This window comes from Misgurnus anguillicaudatus, chromosome 15 (assembly GCF_027580225.2).
Source record: "Misgurnus anguillicaudatus chromosome 15, ASM2758022v2, whole genome shotgun sequence".
Lineage (NCBI taxonomy): Eukaryota > Metazoa > Chordata > Actinopteri > Cypriniformes > Cobitidae > Misgurnus > Misgurnus anguillicaudatus.
In genome coordinates, this window is record NC_073351.2 from 35,642,612 (window position 1) to 35,661,429 (window position 18,818).

Genomic DNA, 18,818 nt, shown 5'->3' on the forward strand with positions numbered 1-18,818 from the left:
GATTTATTTCGGTTTATTATTGGATTTTTTTTGTTCGCTGTTTTTTTATTGCAAGATCTGGCAACACTATTCAGCAAACGCTCGTGCCTCTGTTATTTTCTGAACCGCGCATACAGGGGTAAGCAAAAAATTTTTCTTAAACACTAAATTCAGGTAAAAAAAATGCATACCCCATTGGCAGATTTTTTGCTTGTTTTATGCACAAAATCACTTAAATTGGATATTTTTGGTCTAAAAACTAGACATATTTTCTTGGGTCGATTTGCTCATCAAGAAAAAGCATCTTAATTTAAGAATTTTTTGATATTTTTACTGAAAACAAGACAAAAATACTAAGATTTTTTCTTGAAAATAATTTTTTGCAGTGCACCGCTATGTTCTGAAAAATGCAGAGCTCCTGGAGAATGCACAAAAAATACTGTTACGCGATGATTGCTAGCAGTTTTACTTACCGCCTGTGACTCATGATCCAGTTGTTTGATGACTGGGACTGCCCCATTTCAACAAAATCTAGCGCTAAACAAACACACTTGCACAAAATCGCTGCTACCCCGGATAAACAAAATAAAGCCATTGTTCCCATAATGCTGGGTTCTTTGGGAAGCATAAATTTCCTTCACACTTCTTCGATGACATTGATGCCATGTTGGCTCTTGGTTACTGTGTGTTTGCGCTATTTCGAATGAATTTTCCCAAACTTGCACAAATTCTGACAAAGTGCATGCGGCACAGAATCCGTTGTACGTCCAAATGGTTCTTTAAACTTTGCCTTGTTTAGCATGAGAATCCAACTCTTTAACTGTGTTAATATGTAAAAATGCACCCCTTTAAGTAATAAACTGGTAATAAACTTTTTTAGTTTGCATTATAGTAAATAGTTTATACACGTTTAACCTGATAATGTTTTCTGTGTTTTACAGGCAGGTAGCTCGTGGGTGGCTAACTGTACACGGTTTGACTGTTTAGAGACTGCAGTAGGTGCAGTCGTTTTGGCGTCTGGAGTCGTCTGCCCTCCGTTCAATGACACCGAGTGTATTCAGGTTTGGCTCATATTAATGTCACTTGTCGTCTGGTTGTCCTGCAGGTTTGTGTTGTTTTTTCCTAACTTACCTCCGCTCTCTTTGTTTCAGAACGGAGGTGTAGTCCAGACGTATGTGGACGGCTGCTGTAGGACGTGTAAGTTTGAGTGTTTGTGGCTGGTTGGGCTTTCTGGGATTGCTGGGTGCTGTTTGAAACAGAGGCAGTGCTGGGCTTTAATGGCTGCTGGTTTGATTCTCGCTGTTGTTCCTGGGGAAAAATGACCCTCTATCTTCTTTACTTTTATAATGGTCCTATTTCAACTTCATGCACTGTTGAAACAACCTGATAAAGTGCTTGCAGTTTTTTTTTTAGGATGATAAACAAAATGGCAAGTTTGCTATATGATTCCACTGTTTCTAGAGTTTGTCGCTGTGTGATATTAACTTTCTCTCTTTGTCTTGTGTGGTTTGATTAATGCTATGGGATTGGTGTAATATTTGTAGTTCAACTGTGGCGTGCTGTAAATTTTTGTGGCATGCTCTTTTTGTATTTCTCATAAATCAAGGTAAGCGTGTTGGAAGAAGTGCACAAATCTGTTTTGAATAAACTTTTAGATAAGACCCGACAGACTTGAATACACTACAGCATTGAGAGGCTCATCTGGCGTGTGTGTTCATGCAGTTCATTTCCCTTCAACAGTATGTTATGGGTCTGGGTGTCTTCATTCGCATGAGGGGGTGTTTGTGTGCACGTCGCATTGGTTTGGGGGCTCTTGGGTTTGCGCTGTTTGCTGGAGGCTGTCACGAGTCGAAACTGAGTTTATAAACTCAAGATAACCTGTAAATTTGTGAACCTGCTCCTGTGTGTCTCTCAGGTGCTGGACTCGGTTTGTTGCCATTTTCCGTTAGTCCAGTAACACCCACTGCTAGTACTAACTGTGATTCAGGTACTTACTCATCTACCGGTTATCTTTATCTCTCATTGCATTTGTATGAGTGTGGACATAATGTAGACATTTACAGTATCTCTTTTTAGTATTATTTGTTTTAGTCTTACATAACAGATTGATTATGTGGGTGAAACATTACCATATGGCCTATAAGCATAACATGGAAAATCTGTCATTATTGACTTCTTATTATCATGTTCTTCCAAGTTGCATATGTTGTTCTGGAGAAAGATTTTGACTAAGCTTCATAAAATCATGGCACCAAAACCAACATAAAAATACTCTAAATTAGCTATTGGACACATCTCCTAAAACCGTAAAGTAGCTGTGATATTTTTTAGATGACTAACAATGACTGTACAATACATTTGCAGTTAAGTATTTGGCAGACACATGTATCCAAAGCGACTTACTGTCAGAAATAAAGTTAAAAGCTGTCAGCTATTTATTTATATAGCGCTTTTCACAATTTGGTAATTGTATCAAAGCAGCTTTACAGTAATAGAAGCAGTGAAAAGCACAGAAAATCGACAGATAGCACAACATAATACGATAGCACAAGCAGCTAAATTTGCTGCGGCTATAAATCAACATTAAAGCGAATGTATTACTAATGTAACGTATAGAAGTTAAGCCCAAGAAGGCTGACTCCCTGGGTTGAAAAACCTCCTAGGAGAAAAAAAACCCAGACTTTTTAGCCTGGGAAGTAAAAGAAGTCCTAGGAGGGAAAAACCCTTGGGATGTATATATATATATATATATATATACATTGAAACAGATTAAAAGGTCCTAATATGTACCATTTAGATACAGATATTTACCTTTGAGGTACTAATATGCACACTTTACGTACAAAGGTATTCATTTGGAAAGGGTCGCAGTGACCGTGACATATACTGTATAAAAAATGGACGTAGTGTCTGTGATGTCACCCGTAGGATTCTGTAGAGCATTTTTGAAGCCCAAAGTGGGTGGAGCCAGCCTTCGCTATCTTGGCCACGTGTCACTCCCAGATAACCAAAAAATGAGCAAAGAGGCAGAAAGTGGGTGGAGCCAGCTGTTGGTATCTTGGCCACGTGTCACTCCCAGAAATCCAAAAATGGGCAAAGAGGCAGAAAGTGGGTGGAGCCAGCTGTTGGTTTCTTGGCCACGTGTCACTCCCAGTTATCCAAAAATGGGCAAAGAGGCAGAAAGTGGGTGGAGCCAGCTGTTGGTATCTTGGCCACGTGTCACTCCCAGATATCCAAAAATGGGCAAAGAGGCAGAAAGTGGGTGGAGCCAGCTGTTGGTATCTTGGCCACGTGTCACTGCCAGAAATCCAAAAATGGGCAAAGAGGCAGAAAGTGGGTGGAGCCAGCTGTTGGTATCTTGGCCACGTGTCACTCCCAGAAATCCAAAAATGGGCAAAGAGGCAGAAAGTGGGTGGAGCCAGCTGTTGGTATCTTGGCCACGTGTCACTCACAGATATCCAAAAATGGGCAAAGAAGCAGGATGTGGGTGGAGCAGAGATGCCTGGTTGCTAAACAACACCCACCTAAATCGACAGTAGTGACAGCAGGGGCCATCCACCTATGGGATTGACTCCCTTTTGGAGCCTGTCTCTAGTAGCCAGTCGATGAAATTAATCTGAAGTTTATACCCCTATGTGGCATTCACACCAGCTGCGGTAGAGGCGACAAAAACATGTTATTCGCGCGTAGTTGGACGCTTGAACATTTTGACCTTACTCGCTTCATTCGCGCGTGAAATTCTAGTAATTTGAGACATTCACACGGAAATTTGCTCCATGAGAGGGGCTTCTGCGACTTCACTCGCTTCCTGTAATCACGTCACTACTAGAGCAAGTTCCTAATTGTTTAACGCGGCGCATTTCCCACAGCAACGCTCAATTCGCACAGAATGCGCCACCCGTACCGCACCTTTTGCACGTTCCGCCCCATTCGCACCGTGCCGCATGATGCCTTTTCCCGTCTTTGCATTGACGTAACATGTAAATCGCTCATGCTGTAGTTTGTAGATGTAGTTTTAAGACCTTATTGCATATGCATTTGTAGTTTAGACGTGGGAGAAATTTTGAAATTTATGGGAGGAGAGTTTGAATAAATTACACAACGCCATTTACTGGCATTTGTTCCAATAAAGACCTAAAAAATCATGTCTTAAACCATTTTGTACTGCTCTTGGTAGATTATTTTGGTCATTATGGAAATGAGATGTTTCTTCTGTGTTCTTTAACCTGGGCCTGTAAATCACAGACAGAAACTTCCCCTCCCATTACACTTTATGCTCTAATGCCGATTTGCCCTGTTTAGTAAATCTGACCCTTATTTTGTTGTTCATCACACAGAACAATTATAAGACCTCAGAAGATTTCTAATGTACAAACCAGCCATATAAACTACATTTAGGATACTTTTACTTTCGGATTTACTTTGGATTTGGAAGTTTGACATCCGTGGAAGTTAAACTGGGATCTGTGTAAATGTGTACATTCACTATTTTCTGTTTTGTGTTCCACTGAAACAACAACTGGGTTTGGTGCAACATCAGAGGGAGTAAATAAAGAATTGTTATTTTTGGGTAACTGTTGCTTCAAAACACACATTATAGTCCACACACACACACTGTGTGGTAAACCATCAGTGCATTCCAAAGATTCATCAGCTCTCCCTCCCTCCATCTTAAAAACACAACTCTGAAGTTTTGATTCATTTTCTGTTGACAGACACCAATGATAAATCATTTAAACCTTTCCTCCGTATGACCTGCGCCTCCAGAAACTTGACGTCAAAGCAAATAATCAGCAAGTTATTGATGACACAAATGCACTGCCTTTTAAATTGTTAAATGCTATTATTATCATTGTTAAACAAAGTGTGTGCGTGCGTGCGTGCGTGTGTGTTCAACGTTTCCAGAAAATAAATGTCAAAAAATACTTTAGTTTGCTACAAATCATGGGAATATTATTGTTTTATAAACATTTCTTACTGAACGTAACAAAGCACATTCTTCTTGTATGTTTAAAAATGATTTAAGTTTTAATAATGTTATAAGCAGGGTGCGATTTGCTTAGGTCTTTATATCTCTCATTAATAATTTTTTTATCCCCCCATGATTAAAGATCATCCAACGGCTATATAAATAAAGATAATTGAATATAAGTAAAAACGCTGCCATGCAATAGTCAGCGCTTCCGCTTCCTTTTTTAATCCATGCCCGCATTTTCCAAATGTCATAAAGCACCAATAATCTATTTTAGCGTGAAAACAGCCAAATAATCAATGAAAAGGATTCCAAGCAGCATATCAGCATATTTTACACCCTGGTATTTCTCAGGCATCCAATCTGTCTCTCAGGATCGTCCCAGATCTATTAAGCCACGTCCCTAGCAACCATTTCGGGCACCCCAGCAACACAAAATTCAAACAGTTATATCTTAAAATCTGATATTCTACCATCATACAGGAAAGCAAAAAAGAGGTCAAAAGTCCATCATCATATTTTCTAAGTCTGACGTCTTGTCTAAGTAGGCTTATATAGCTAATTTATTGTTATATTGAAAGTACATAGTGCATTTTTTCTATTAAATATTAGCATTATAGACAGTGTTCTTGCATGTCTGGTGCAAAATGCACAGAAGTAATGCATTCTGGCATCTACAGATCAGGTTCTGTAATTAATTGTAAATTAAAGCTAGTCAGTGAGAGCTGTGTAGTAAAAGTAAACCTCACTCCACAACATAGTATTTTTGTCTTGTTTTCAGTAGAAGTGTCGAGAAATTCTTAAATCAAGATGTATTTTCTTGATGAGCAAAATGCCTCACACTGCAAAAAAATATTTTCAAGAAAAACAATTTTTAGTATTTTTGTCTTGTTTTCAGTACAAATAACTAAAATTTCCTAAATTAAGATTGCTTTTTTTGATGAGCAAAACAATGCAATAAAATAAGTCTAGTTTTAGGACCAAAAATATATAATTTTAGTGATTTTGTGCATGAAACAAGCAAAAAATCTGCCAATGTTGTAAGCAAAAAAATCTTGAACATTTTTCTTCAACACTAAATTCAAGAAAAATTTGCTTATCCCATTGGCAGATTTTTTGCTAATTTTGTTGGGTCGTTTTGCTCATCAATAAAAAGCATCTTAATTTAAGAATTTTTAGATATTTTTACTGAAATCAAAACAAAAATACTAAGAATTATTATTTTTTTTAATAATTTTTTGCAGTCTAAATAGTTTTTAGACAAAAAAGATCAAATGTAAGTATTTGTTCTTGAAAAAATCTAATAAAATCTGCCAATGGGATAAGAAAAAAATCTTGAAATAAGTTAACTTTTTCTTAAACATTTAGAAAAAATATCACCCCATTGGCAGATAGTTTTAAGCACAAATTCACTTAAATTTGATTTTTTTTGTCTAAAAACTATTTATGAGGCATTTTGCTCATTAAAAAAATACATCTTGATCTAAGAATTTCTAGATATTTGTACTCAAAACAAGACAAAAATACTAAGTAAGAATGACATTTTTTTGCAGTGTAGCACTGAAGGCTTCTTGTTAGACCATCTGACTCTTATGCCAGACTAGCGCGGTTCGAATCTTGTTCAGTGCGAGTACGACTATTACATTTTTATACATACTTTTTTTAACATATATAAGAAATAGCTTAATACTCTGAATAATCAGTAGAAGCCCATGGTTCATAATTTATTTATTTTTATTTTTTATATATTTTTATATATATATTTGTCTGAGTATATTGAATGTTTTGTGTTGTTAAATATGTTATTATTTGTGTTATTTAACATTATGTAAGTCACATTGTTTTGCTGTGTATGTGTGTGTGTAGGCAAAGAAGACGGTAAGACCTGTAAGAGAGTCGCCATCAGGACCACCATCAGAAAAGACGACTGCAGAAGTAACGCACCTGTAAGTAAAAGAGAATTGATATTAACACTAATGTTATTATTTCAATTAATATCAATGCTGTTTTATTATGTCACCATTTTATTGTCTATTGTTGACATTGTCTCTTTTGTTTTCTCTCTTCAGGTGACTGTTTACTCATGTGATGGAAAATGTCCATCAGCCACCATCTTTAATTTCAACATTAATAGCCACGCTCGTTTCTGCAAATGCTGTCGTGAAAACGGCCTCCAGAATCGCATCATTCAGCTGTATTGTACTCGAAATGCCACGACAGTGGACTATTACTACCAGGAGCCAATGGACTGCACATGCCAGTGGAACTGACGATAGGATGATATCTCTGCATAACTGTAAAACTACTAACACCATTGATGTATTTGTTGTGTCATTGATACCTATAATTTATATCGATATCAATCAAACCTATATTTAGCAAAAAATACGGTTAAAAACGGCTGTTAAACTAGTGCACTGTTTAGATGATCAATTATTATCATGTCGAAAAATTAAATGACACGGGGAATAGTATTATTAGTACCAATATGCCATAAACACTTCATTTATACAACTTAAGATATATTTAGATTATGCTTTGTTTTAAACTTTATACTTTTTTACTATTTCTTTATCAATTTGGTACATTATAGGACAATAATTAACAAGCTTTCTTAAGTACAGAAGGGCTTTGAGAAATAAGATCATTTTTACTTTATTACTATTTTTGGCTGCATCTCAAAAATAATCAATCAAATTCAACATGATAAACTTGAATTCCCATTTTATAGCCATAATGCAACAAATATGTTTTAGGAGTAAATTTTCTTGAAATATGCTTTTCATCATTGCATTAGTCTATGAAGTTGAAGTATGAAGTTACATGTTACTGTAATTGTTTTTTGATAAATAAATAAAATACAAAAACTTTGTTTCCAGCATGCACTATGCAAAATAGTAATGCTTTTTTGTACTAGTTAATGTACTGTTATCACTTCATTGTTCAGTTATTCAATTATAGGTTACTGAATTTATTTCACAGTAAAGTTAAGCTTCAGTCTAAAATAAAATATTTTTTTAGAATAAAACATTATTCAATGTCCAGTTGATCTGAATGTCATGTCAGCAGTTATTTTATTAACCAAGTCGCCCCACGCATGACGTGATTGCAACCTGCTGAGTTATGTTTACTTTCAAGATAGGTAATTAAACTGTTAATGAAGTTCATATCCTCCCTTTGTTATTCTGCTGAATCAGAATATAAGAACAGAAAACAGCTGCATTTCTTGGCAGTATAATAATGTATGTGTTTAAGCAAAACTAAGCACTATTTAAAAAAATAGCATGAAACATTTTGGTAAATTGTATTGCATTATTGTTTAACAGGTGAAAGTACACACAAATAGATGTAATTTCATAGGAAATGTAATCTTTAATTAAGATATATTTATACTGTTGTAACTGTTAAGAACTAATTATAAAGTGGTTGATGTAGGAGCATGTACAGTGTTTGTTTGTGTTGCATTGTGGGAATTTCTTGCACCTATTTTATTTTTTTACTCAGTAATGCAACTCCATCCCTGACCCTCCTACATGTGCCTCTGTTGTCTAGACAAGCTGCTATTATGCCACCAAAAAGAGAAAAATATGTCTAGAATAGATTTTGGAAAAACTCCCGCAGAACAAACTAATCCGACTGAATGAAACATTTTGTGGTAAAATCAGGGCAGTGTGTGTTTTTGTGAAGCTTTGAGATGTTGGCACGGGTATGTTGAGTGACAGTGGAGGTGTGTCCTGTGGAATGTATTGTGGGGTGTTTTTTTATGAAAGTTAAACTGAGCCAAAGTTTGATGCTAGTGAGTGCTTTCATGACTATAGAGGCTGGATTAAGATGCTCCAGAGGTTTGCCAAAACTACTTTTTTACTGTTTTAGTGTGGATTATTTAGAAGTCCTCAGTGCTTTACTTTAAGGTTTTGGCATCTTCTGCGAATTCTGGGATTATGGGATGGCGCTCCACAGGCAAACTTTTGACCTTGTTTTGGCAACTCCTGCACATTTTTCAGGTAATGATCTTAAAAACAATTCATTGTATATAATATATCATCATCAATTAACAAAATTTTTATGTTTCTGCGTTAAATTACTGTATAGAAAAAAGAGAAAAGCATTGTTATAGTCCACTGGTTCTCAAATTGGGGGCCATGAAGTGGTGTCAGGGGAGGCCCCAGTTTTATGACATTTGTGACCCTGCCTGTGATGCTAACGTCTCAAAATCAAAGTTTAATTTCAACCATTAATTTCACTATGATTTTAATTTTTGACATGATCTTACTAAGTTAATATTAAAGATATCAAGATTATATTTTTACAGATTGTTCTTTACATGATGTAGGATGAGTTTACACAAGGCTGGGTCACTTTTTATAAACATTGAGTAAGGAATAATTGACGACGGGCTGTTGAATTATAAGAAAATAATGCATTTTCAAATAAGTCAAAGGACCGGAGTCAATTATTCCGCTTATACCACGGTTACCACAAAACATATGCTTTGGTGCCTATATTTTAAGACATTTTAAAGGTTAAAATGTAATGGTTATTGAAAAATAATCAACACCCACCAACATTTCTCAACCAATCAGAATAAAGCATCAGCAGCCCCCCCGTGGTATAATGTATATTAATAAAAATTTCCTGGTCATTTTATAAATTATTAGTAATTCACATGTAATAAATTATATGAAAATATATATTTATACTTCAAAGTTTAATAACTTGTTCCCCTTCTTTATACAGTATGACATTGCAGGTGATGTAAGGTGGGTTGCGATGGCTTGTAAATATTGGCCTAGTTTATTTGAAGGCTACTATTGTTAATTTTCAAATTTTCTTAATTTTTTAATATTAATTATAACAAAAATGTACCCTAGTTAGCAACATTTTGATGTAATATAAGATAACCTTGACCAATATAATGATCACAACCTTCCAATCAACTTTCACATCCCTGAGGAAAAATGTGTGTGCGCGTGTGGGGACAATATTTCAGGATGTTGTTTCGTAAATAGTGACGTCATCTAAAGCGAAACTGGCAACACTAAATAATTCCTGATGGATTAAAAAGTCTGCTATCTTTGTTTTTAAACATCCCTCAGAAGACTGCACAATGCAGAAGTGGGATATGATAATTGTGTTTTCATGTTGACTTTTAACAATTTAAAACTATGGCAAGCCGTTTTGACTTTTATTCATTCTCAGGATATGAATACTTAATATCAACTATTTACTTTTCACTAGTAAAAATGTTAATTCTTGATATCAGAAAACAAATTCAATTCTTCATATCAACAATTGCATTTTCACTAGTTAAATAGGCCACCATTCAAATTCAATTATTGAGATCAAGAATTATATTTCTGAAATTTGAATTTTATGTATCAGAAATACAATTTTTAGTACCTTTATTTTTTATGTCAATAATGTAAATGATATCAGGTATTCAGTTAGTATTAGTTGTAAATGGCGGCAGGTGACTTCTTTTTCAAAGGTGCATGATGCAAAGCTCGTCACAACATGTATTAAACTGTTAAGCGTCACCGTCCCGAATACGGGACACCTAAGTTTGCATTAATATTGTTGATGTAAATTTTAATCTACCACTACAAATTATATATCGTTGGAAAGGTCTAAGCCTCCAGAATAGACATTTCAACAGTGTTTTATAAAATAAATTATGTAAGGAGAGTAATTGATTCATTTATGAAGAGTGTGCCTCAAAAAAAAAAAAAAATTCAGCTAAATGTCACTGTCCCACCAGCAGGACGACTACATTTACTTCAATGTTTGCATATGAATTCTTATCTAATCACGACAAACTGTATATTGTTTGAAAGCTCCAATAGTGTAGATTGAACTCAATAGGGTGGGGTGACGCTTAAAAGCCCATCATGTGTGTGGCTCATCATTTCAAAATATTTGTTTGGAGCATCATGTGAACCTATGTGCAACACATGTGATGGCAAAATCGCTATGCTATGCTAATATGGTAATACGAACCTGCTGCAGATGTTTTGAAGAGAATTATGAAAAAAGAGACACCCGTGTTTGCCAGATACTCACTTAATCTCATGTGTAATCAGAGTTTAGTGTTAAGTTAGTGTCTTGCGGGCATTTTGCAAATGTGAGCATCTCTTTTAGCATATCCCCTTTCAACACGTGTGCAGCAGGCACTTATTTTGACAAGACACATGATGCACATGATTCACGTGATGCAACAAATAGATATATTGAAATGACGAGCAACACAAATGACACTCCGAACACACATATTTTGAATTTGCGCCCCTCGAAAGAGAAGTCACCGACCGCCACTGGCTGAAATGTTAAATCTCGACTAGCGTCAATGTTAATTTCTGTTATCATGAATGTGATTGTTACTTGTAAGAAAGCCATTTTAGATATCTGACATTAGATAACAGAAATTAACATTGTCACTAGTGACAATCAAATTATTAAAATCAAGAATTAACATTTCAACTAGTAACAATTCAATTATTGATTTCAAGAATTTACGTGAAACTATTGCGTTAGTTTTGCATGCGCACGTGAAACTATCGTGTGCGCACGTGAAAGCGAAAGTTTCACGTGTGCACGCGAAACTAAACATTATTTAATTTTTGATCCATGTCCCCTTAGGGGCTCCGTACAAATTCTTGTTAATTCTTGATATTAATAATTTGATTGTCACTAGTGACAATGTTAATTTTTTTTATCTAATGTCAGATAGTGTCACGTGCGCACGCAAAAGTTTCATGTGAGCACGCAAAACTAAACTTTGGATTTTTTTTCTAAAAAATTCTGCACATGAAGGTTTCGCGTGAGCACATGAAGATTTTTTTACTCCAATGTCACCTTAGGGGCTCGGTAAATTTGAGTTTTTACTAGTAGTCGTTTTTTTTATATCAGAAATAACAATTGTTTCTAGATGAAATCACACAGATGTTTTGCTGTCCAGGCTTTTAGTTCTCCATGTCCCACAAGTCCATCCTCTGTCTACGGCCAGGTGAAGTTTCAGTCTTCTCATTCTCAGGCAGCAAATTTTTACACACTTTCGTTGGGAAACAAGGTGAAAAGTGCGCACACACACACACACACACACACACACAAAACCTTCTCATGTTCATAAAATGATGGATGAACTGACAGCAGATCATCTCCTCTTGTATCTCAGATACTGAACAGCACGGCAGTGTGTGAAGATGTGAATGAGTGTGTGTTGAGTTTCAGAGCACCACAAATCTCCAAGAAGCTGAATTTTACCCTGCGATCCTACAATCACACAGAACTACTGGACGTTAACACTTTCCAACTTGGTAACTACACAAATACTCACTCACAAACAAGTACATTTTGTTGTTTTAACCCTTGCTATACTTCAGTAGTTTCTTCTCTTGATAGTTCCTCTTCTCAGCTCCTCTTTGAGTGTTAAAGTTTCGTCAACATCTGCTGTTTTTGGCTGGACATTAGATGATGGAAATACTTTGCATATTTGTTTGGATGAACGGTGTTGGGACCTGTCGCAGTTTCATTCGCTCCTCCAGGTGACAGGGTTACAACCTGGGCGTCTTTACAATATTAGTTTAAAAAAGACAATACTCATCCCTCATCGCCGAATTACTGTTACACAAAGCCTACGGCTGGCCATAAAAACAGGTACACCACTGAGGTATACAGGAGCACAAAGGGATTTACAATCTTATTATGCTAGTTATGCTAGTGCTGGTTAATTAAGCAAGCTTTTTGTTGTAGGTCAGTGTCCAGCAGGTTGGCTTGCCGTGGAGTGGAGCTGTTACAAAGTAAATCCAGGGTTCCTGTCATGGGATGCAGCCCAGCGAGCTTGTGAAAGATCAGCTACGTCCACACACCTGGCCAACATAAAGACAGATGCAGAGTTTCAATACATCACAGACTTCCTTCAGTTTTATAGTCATCTTCTTCTGTTGTGGACAGCTTTGAATGACCAACAGGTAGCACACACTGACACACATATACACATATAACAGTCAGAGTATGTTTGTGATGTTATACTACCTACTATTTTTTAAAGACTGTAGTTTGCAATATATATATGCTGTTTGCAGTATGTAAATAAACTGTATACATGAAATATCCTGATGAGTAAAATTCTGCATCATGCAGTTTGTTAGACTTTCCTCTTGAGAATAATTTACCATAAACAATATCATCATTTGTAAATTCACAAATGAATAAATGTAAAATCTTTAGTGTTAAAGGGCACATTCCACAACACTTATTTTAACATTTCAAATAAATCTTTGGTGTCTCTAGAATACATATATGAAATTTTAGGTCAAAATACGCCAAAATAATTCATTATAACGTGTTAAAATTGCCACTTTGTAGGTGCGAGCAAAAATGTGCCGTTTTTGGCTGTGTCTCTTCAAATGCAAATGAGCAATGCACACACTGCTGGCCATAATTGTCGTTTGTTGAAATTGAAATTCTGCTGTCAATTATTTTCTCTTTATACCACGGGTCTGTTGAATGCTGTATTCTGATTGGTTGAGAAATGTTTCATGGGTATGCATTATTTTTCGATAACCGCACACCTAACTTTTAAAATGTCTTAAAAATAGGCACCAGAGCGTTTTTATGGTAAACGTGGTATAAACGGAATAATTGACAAATGATGCACACCCTAACCCTAACCTAACTCCTAACCACCTTGGATATGCATTATTTTCTTTTATTACACGGCTCTCTGGAATGCTTGATTCTGATTGGTCAGTTGAGACATTTGCAGGTTCTTTCTTTTCAAATAATAACCGCTCCAAAGTAATAACGCATAGCCGGTACTACTTGTATGTTTTAATTCCCCCCGCGCCAACAAAGATTACTGTTTGGCGCCATCTTGTGACAAACACTGGACAACCACAATTAAGAATGGAAAATTTTGACATTCATTTTAACATGTACGGAAAAAACAAAACATTTAAACAGTGGATAGAAGAACGAACAACGACAAGACACAGAGAGCTTACTGAGACTGAACTTGACAAAATGCATGACAGCAACGAAGCCAACACACAAAAAAATACAGAATGGGCATTAAAACTTCTCAAAGACTGGCTTAAAGAGAAAAAAATGGAGACAGACAAGTATGAAGCGGAGGATCTTAATAAGGTATTACGATCATTTTGTGCATCTGTGCAAAGTTTCGCGGAAGGATAAAAATGTTAATTTAAAACAAATATGCCAATAAAATGTTTCAAATTCATATTCATGTCCAGTTTTTTTTCTTATGTGGCAAGTAGCCGTGTAATAAGCTTCGCGTCGGGTCCTGATCACACTGTCGGGGCTTATTTCCCGATAACTACCGGCTGCCTCTACATTATCCCTTACATAATTCAATGGCCCATCGTCAATTATTCCTTACTTATACCATGGGCCTGTTGAATGCTGTATTCTGATTGGCTGAGAAATGTTCCCTGCCATTGACAAGTTATCTCATCAATTAGGAGAAAACATTTGCATGAAAATACGTGTTCCTGCTGAGTTTTAATGGTTATCTGTAATACAGTGATTATCCACTAGATGGCTATTTATAAAAAAACTGAAGCAAAAAAAATATTTATTTATTTTACACTCCGTGTATGTTTTAATAATCGCTCTGAATCTGATCTATAACAAAATTCCTTAACAAAAATACATTTATTTCAGCTTTTTGCTAAAAATTTTGTAATTTTGAAGGAAAATACCTATATCTCTCGGCACTAAATGGCAGTGCTGTGGTTGGATAGTGCAGATTAAGGGATGGTATTATCCCCTTTTGACATCACAAGTGGAGACAAATTTAAATTAACTATTTTTTCACATGCTTGCAGAGAATGTTTTACCAAAACTAAGTTGCTGGGTTGATCTTTTTCACATTTTATAGGTTGATAGAAGAAATAGGGACCCCATTATAGCACTTAAACATGAAAAAAATCTGATTTCACGATATGTCCCCTTTAAACATCTCATTATTTGATGTCAAACTGTAAAATTAAAATGCATACTTATTCACAAACCATTTAAAAACTATATACGACAGATTTTTGCAGTTCACAGTTAATGTGTCCACAGACGGAGGGCGATCGCCGCTGGTCTGATGGCTCTGCCTATAATTTGGGTATTGATGTGACATCAGCACTCGGAGCCAATCAAACAGGTTGTTTTGCAATGCAGAAGAATGCCGCTGGACCCGGATATTTCTTCACGGCTTTCCCATGTTATTTGCTGCTCCCGTACATATGTCAAGTTGACTGTGAGTAACTAGATAAACCTTCTTGGTAACACTTTATTTTAGGAGTCCATAATAATGCATTAATAAGGCATTAATTAAAGCATAATTAGGTATACTATATTATCAATAAATTACAGCTAACTAACCATTAATAAGACAGTAATTGATTTTAATTGACTTTATTAGAAGATATTAGCAATGTATTGGTGGCAGTTCTAATAGTAATAAGCCATAGTTGCTCTCAATATTGCTTTGAATCTTAAAATCTCACAAATATAGCATTATATGCTTTACTTAGTACGTGTATTTGAAACATTTGTTATTAAGTTTTACTTAGTAAATATTGGCTAACATAGTCATACTATTTATGCAGTTAACAATTAATTATCTTCTTACCCTTAGTTAATTAATTAATTTGTAATGGGTAATATATTTTTTAATTAATCATCAATTACTGTCTTATTATGGTTAATTAGTTGTAATTTTTTGATAATATAGTATAACTATATATCTAATTATGCCTTAATTAATGCCTTATTAATGCATTATTATGGACCCCCAAAATAAAGTGTTACCACATTCTTTGTAACTGGAACAAGGTTATTATAAAATAATATGCTCTCATTTTTACGGTAGAGTTGGATTAAGTGTACACGTGTTTGGTTTGGATGACAAAAATGTTTCCTGGATCTTCATAAATCATATGATCCATGTATTGCTCAAAGGTTCTTTGTCTCAAATATTTAGCTTCATTTTTAAAAAAAATATAAACAAATAGACCCCAAAAGACAAATGGTATGAGTTCGAGATCATATCAAATTTTTTACTTTTGATTTAAGACCTCTTGGCAAATCTGTGCACAACATTGTTAAGATGTTTTCTTCATAGTCGCAAAAAGCCTTTTTAAACACTGCCCTTACGAAAATTAACCATGGTTTTTTTTTTGGTGTATTGATTACTATCAGCAAAACTATGGTTTTACTACACTAACCATGGTTTAAATATGGTTTTTGAAAACCATCGTTGTCAAAACCATGGTTATTTTGTGGTTACAATGGTTTTACTACAGTAACCATGGTTTTTTGGTTTTACTGTAGTAAAACCATGGTTAATTTTCATAAGGGTGAATGACAAATAGTTCAGTTCAGGAGCAAACAAGAATACAACCTTAGCTTGCATTTGCTCTCAGTGCTGCCTAGGAGAAAAATTTTGAATTTTACATTGATCTCATTTATATTTTTTTACCTGATAAGAACTCACAGGCGGTTTTACATCTATGTTTGGACATAAGAAACATATGCATCAACACAGTAACAGTATAAATATTTCCACTTGGATTTTTTTCTGTGTCAGTATTGCAGGACATCAGTGTTCATCTGTATCTGGAGAGTGTATGTGAGACAGAAGCAGTGTTTGTCTGGTTTAATGAATCTCAGCTGGATATACATGATGGTTCTTTGCTGATTCTGCACTCAGAAGATGAGTGGATGGACCGATCTGTGTCACAAATACTTACAAACACTCGAGACAGAGTGAGAGTTGAAGGTCTATTTCCAGGTCACGTCTATCATTTCTCTTTAAATCTAAAACATCCCAGTGGGGCGTCTCAGACGCTTGGACCCGTTCTCATCACCAATACAAGTGAGTATCTCAGTGTCACACTAAACACAGACGAATTCACCCAAACATTTAAATCATGTCACCTTTTTAAAAGATGTTTTAACCCTTTAATGTTGTTTTGCAGAACCAAATCCTCCCCAGCACATTACAGTAACAGTTGTCACATCCAATCAGATTTCAGTATCGTGGGCTGCCCCAGATTCTACCCAGAATGCTCTATTTGAGAAATATATTGTGCGCTGGGTGGATGTAGCCTCCGGCAGAGGCCGTTCGGTTGAGTTAGACAAGATGAATCTGAGCGCTGTGATTGGTGGGTTAAAGGCCTGTCAGACGTATAGGATTACGGTGGTGTCAGTCACAGCTCAAGGTGTGGAGAGCTCTGAGAGTGTGACGCTGACTGTCACCACAGGTACATGATTTGTGGCATGCTTAGTTCAATTCAATTCAACTCAATTTTATTCATATAGCACTTTTCACAATTGGTAATTGTTTCAAAGCAGCTTTAAATTAATAAAAGCAGGGTAAAACACAAAAAAACGACAGACAACATAAGTAGCAAAATACAGCGGCTATGAATAAACTTTACAAGCGAGCGTATTAATAATGTCTCGTATACAAGAGGGTGCTAAGTTAAGCCAATGTCGGCTGGCTCCCCGGGGTTGAAAAACACCCTAGGAGAAAAAACTGCTGACTTTTTAAGCCTAGGAGGAAAAAAGTCCTAGGAGGAAAAAAACCCTTGGGAGATATATCGACTGTGGGTTTTATTCCTCCTATATATATGCAGTCGATATATATATATATATATATATATATATATATATATATATATATATCCCAAGGTTTTTTTCCTCCTAGGACTTTTTCCTATATATTTAATCTCCTTATTCGTTTACACACACACACACACACACACACATATATATAAACAAATGTAAACGGATAAGGAGATTAAACAGGTTCCACCGGTGGTCGTTGGTCAGCTGGGCACTACGTTGAAGGACGGCCAGTAGATTAGTGGTGTGTTACCCTTAACGGCAGCCGGAACTGGGTCTGTTTGTCTCATTGTCCTCAGTATCGAGACAGGGAGAGAGAAACAAAATCCTATTAGCGTCGGGGCCGATCGCATGTAATGCAAGTGTCACACAGTGTTGTGGTTTAACATCTGCTCAGTTCCAGACAGGCTAGCTATTGCGGCATTAGTATATTACCCAATATACTGTAATACAGTGTTAACATAAATGTCCGTTGCATCACATTATTACCTTTTTGCTAGATGTATAATTATTTACAATGTTCTTATAGCTCAGCATTGTATTAGCAGGCCAAAGTAACTTTGGATATACGGTATCATCTGTCTGTTTTAGCGGTCAGTCCTCCACGCAGGATCTCAGTTGAGGCTGTTGGTCTGGACAACATGACCGTGTGCTGGTGGCCTTCGCTGGATAAAGAAGTGAAAGAATATTACATCCATCTCCGCTCACAAACCAAACAGGCCCAGACTAGAGAATTATGGGTAAATGGCTCGTCCTGCATCACTCTTACCATGCTCACACCTGGTGGTACCTATGAAGTGGGCGTGGCTGCAAAGAGGGGCGGGAACATGAGTGCGGAGATCACCATGCAACAGACACTAAGTGAGTTTTCTTTCTGCTTGTCTCTGTTTTACTTTCTTTCTCCACATGTAACATTCGTAATATTTGTGTCAGAACCTGACAGCGTCCAGATAGCAGTCCCGGTGGCAATCGGCACACACTCCATGGAGATTTTTGTGCAGATGCCCAGGAACAGCGTTTATGATGGCATCACTGTTACATATGGGAGCAGTCTTCTTCAGAGGCCAGTGTCTGAAGAAAGCATTAAAGTGTTGGTGGACAACTTAAATCCAGGAGCGCAATATGACTTCCATGTGTTTGTGACCAGCAGTGATATAAGAAGTGAAGGTTTTGCTCTGCCACCTGTCAGAACCTGTGAGAAAACATTTTCTAAACTTTTAGAAAATGT

General features: G+C 36.1%; 2 protein-coding genes and 1 long non-coding RNA gene across 3 annotated transcripts in view; all 3 read left to right on the forward strand.

The window, feature by feature from the left end:
• otogl (otogelin-like) overlaps nt 1-7,609 on the forward strand; it is a 61,403-nt gene extending 53,794 nt beyond the window's left edge. Inside the window, exons 54-58 of the mRNA XM_073853887.1 lie at nt 921-1,040; nt 1,131-1,176; nt 1,895-1,966; nt 6,818-6,897; nt 7,021-7,609. Of these exons, the coding sequence (XP_073709988.1) occupies nt 921-1,040; nt 1,131-1,176; nt 1,895-1,966; nt 6,818-6,897; nt 7,021-7,221 (519 nt within the window). The 3' untranslated portion in view covers nt 7,222-7,609. The remainder of the gene's footprint in view (nt 1-920; nt 1,041-1,130; nt 1,177-1,894; nt 1,967-6,817; nt 6,898-7,020) is intronic.
• Nucleotides 7,610-8,742: 1,133 nt separating this feature from the next.
• Nucleotides 8,743-12,258, forward strand: LOC141349798 (uncharacterized). The gene is made up of 3 exons (XR_012357832.1): nt 8,743-8,955; nt 11,907-12,017; nt 12,123-12,258. It is a non-coding gene; the product is annotated as an uncharacterized lncRNA (long non-coding RNA).
• Nucleotides 12,259-17,004: 4,746 nt separating this feature from the next.
• Nucleotides 17,005-18,818, forward strand: part of ptprq (protein tyrosine phosphatase receptor type Q) — a 70,635-nt gene continuing 68,821 nt past the window's right edge. The window contains exons 1-3 of the mRNA XM_055174860.2: nt 17,005-17,226; nt 18,182-18,451; nt 18,524-18,784. Coding sequence (XP_055030835.2) covers nt 17,106-17,226; nt 18,182-18,451; nt 18,524-18,784 — 652 coding nt within the window. The 5' untranslated portion in view covers nt 17,005-17,105. The remainder of the gene's footprint in view (nt 17,227-18,181; nt 18,452-18,523; nt 18,785-18,818) is intronic.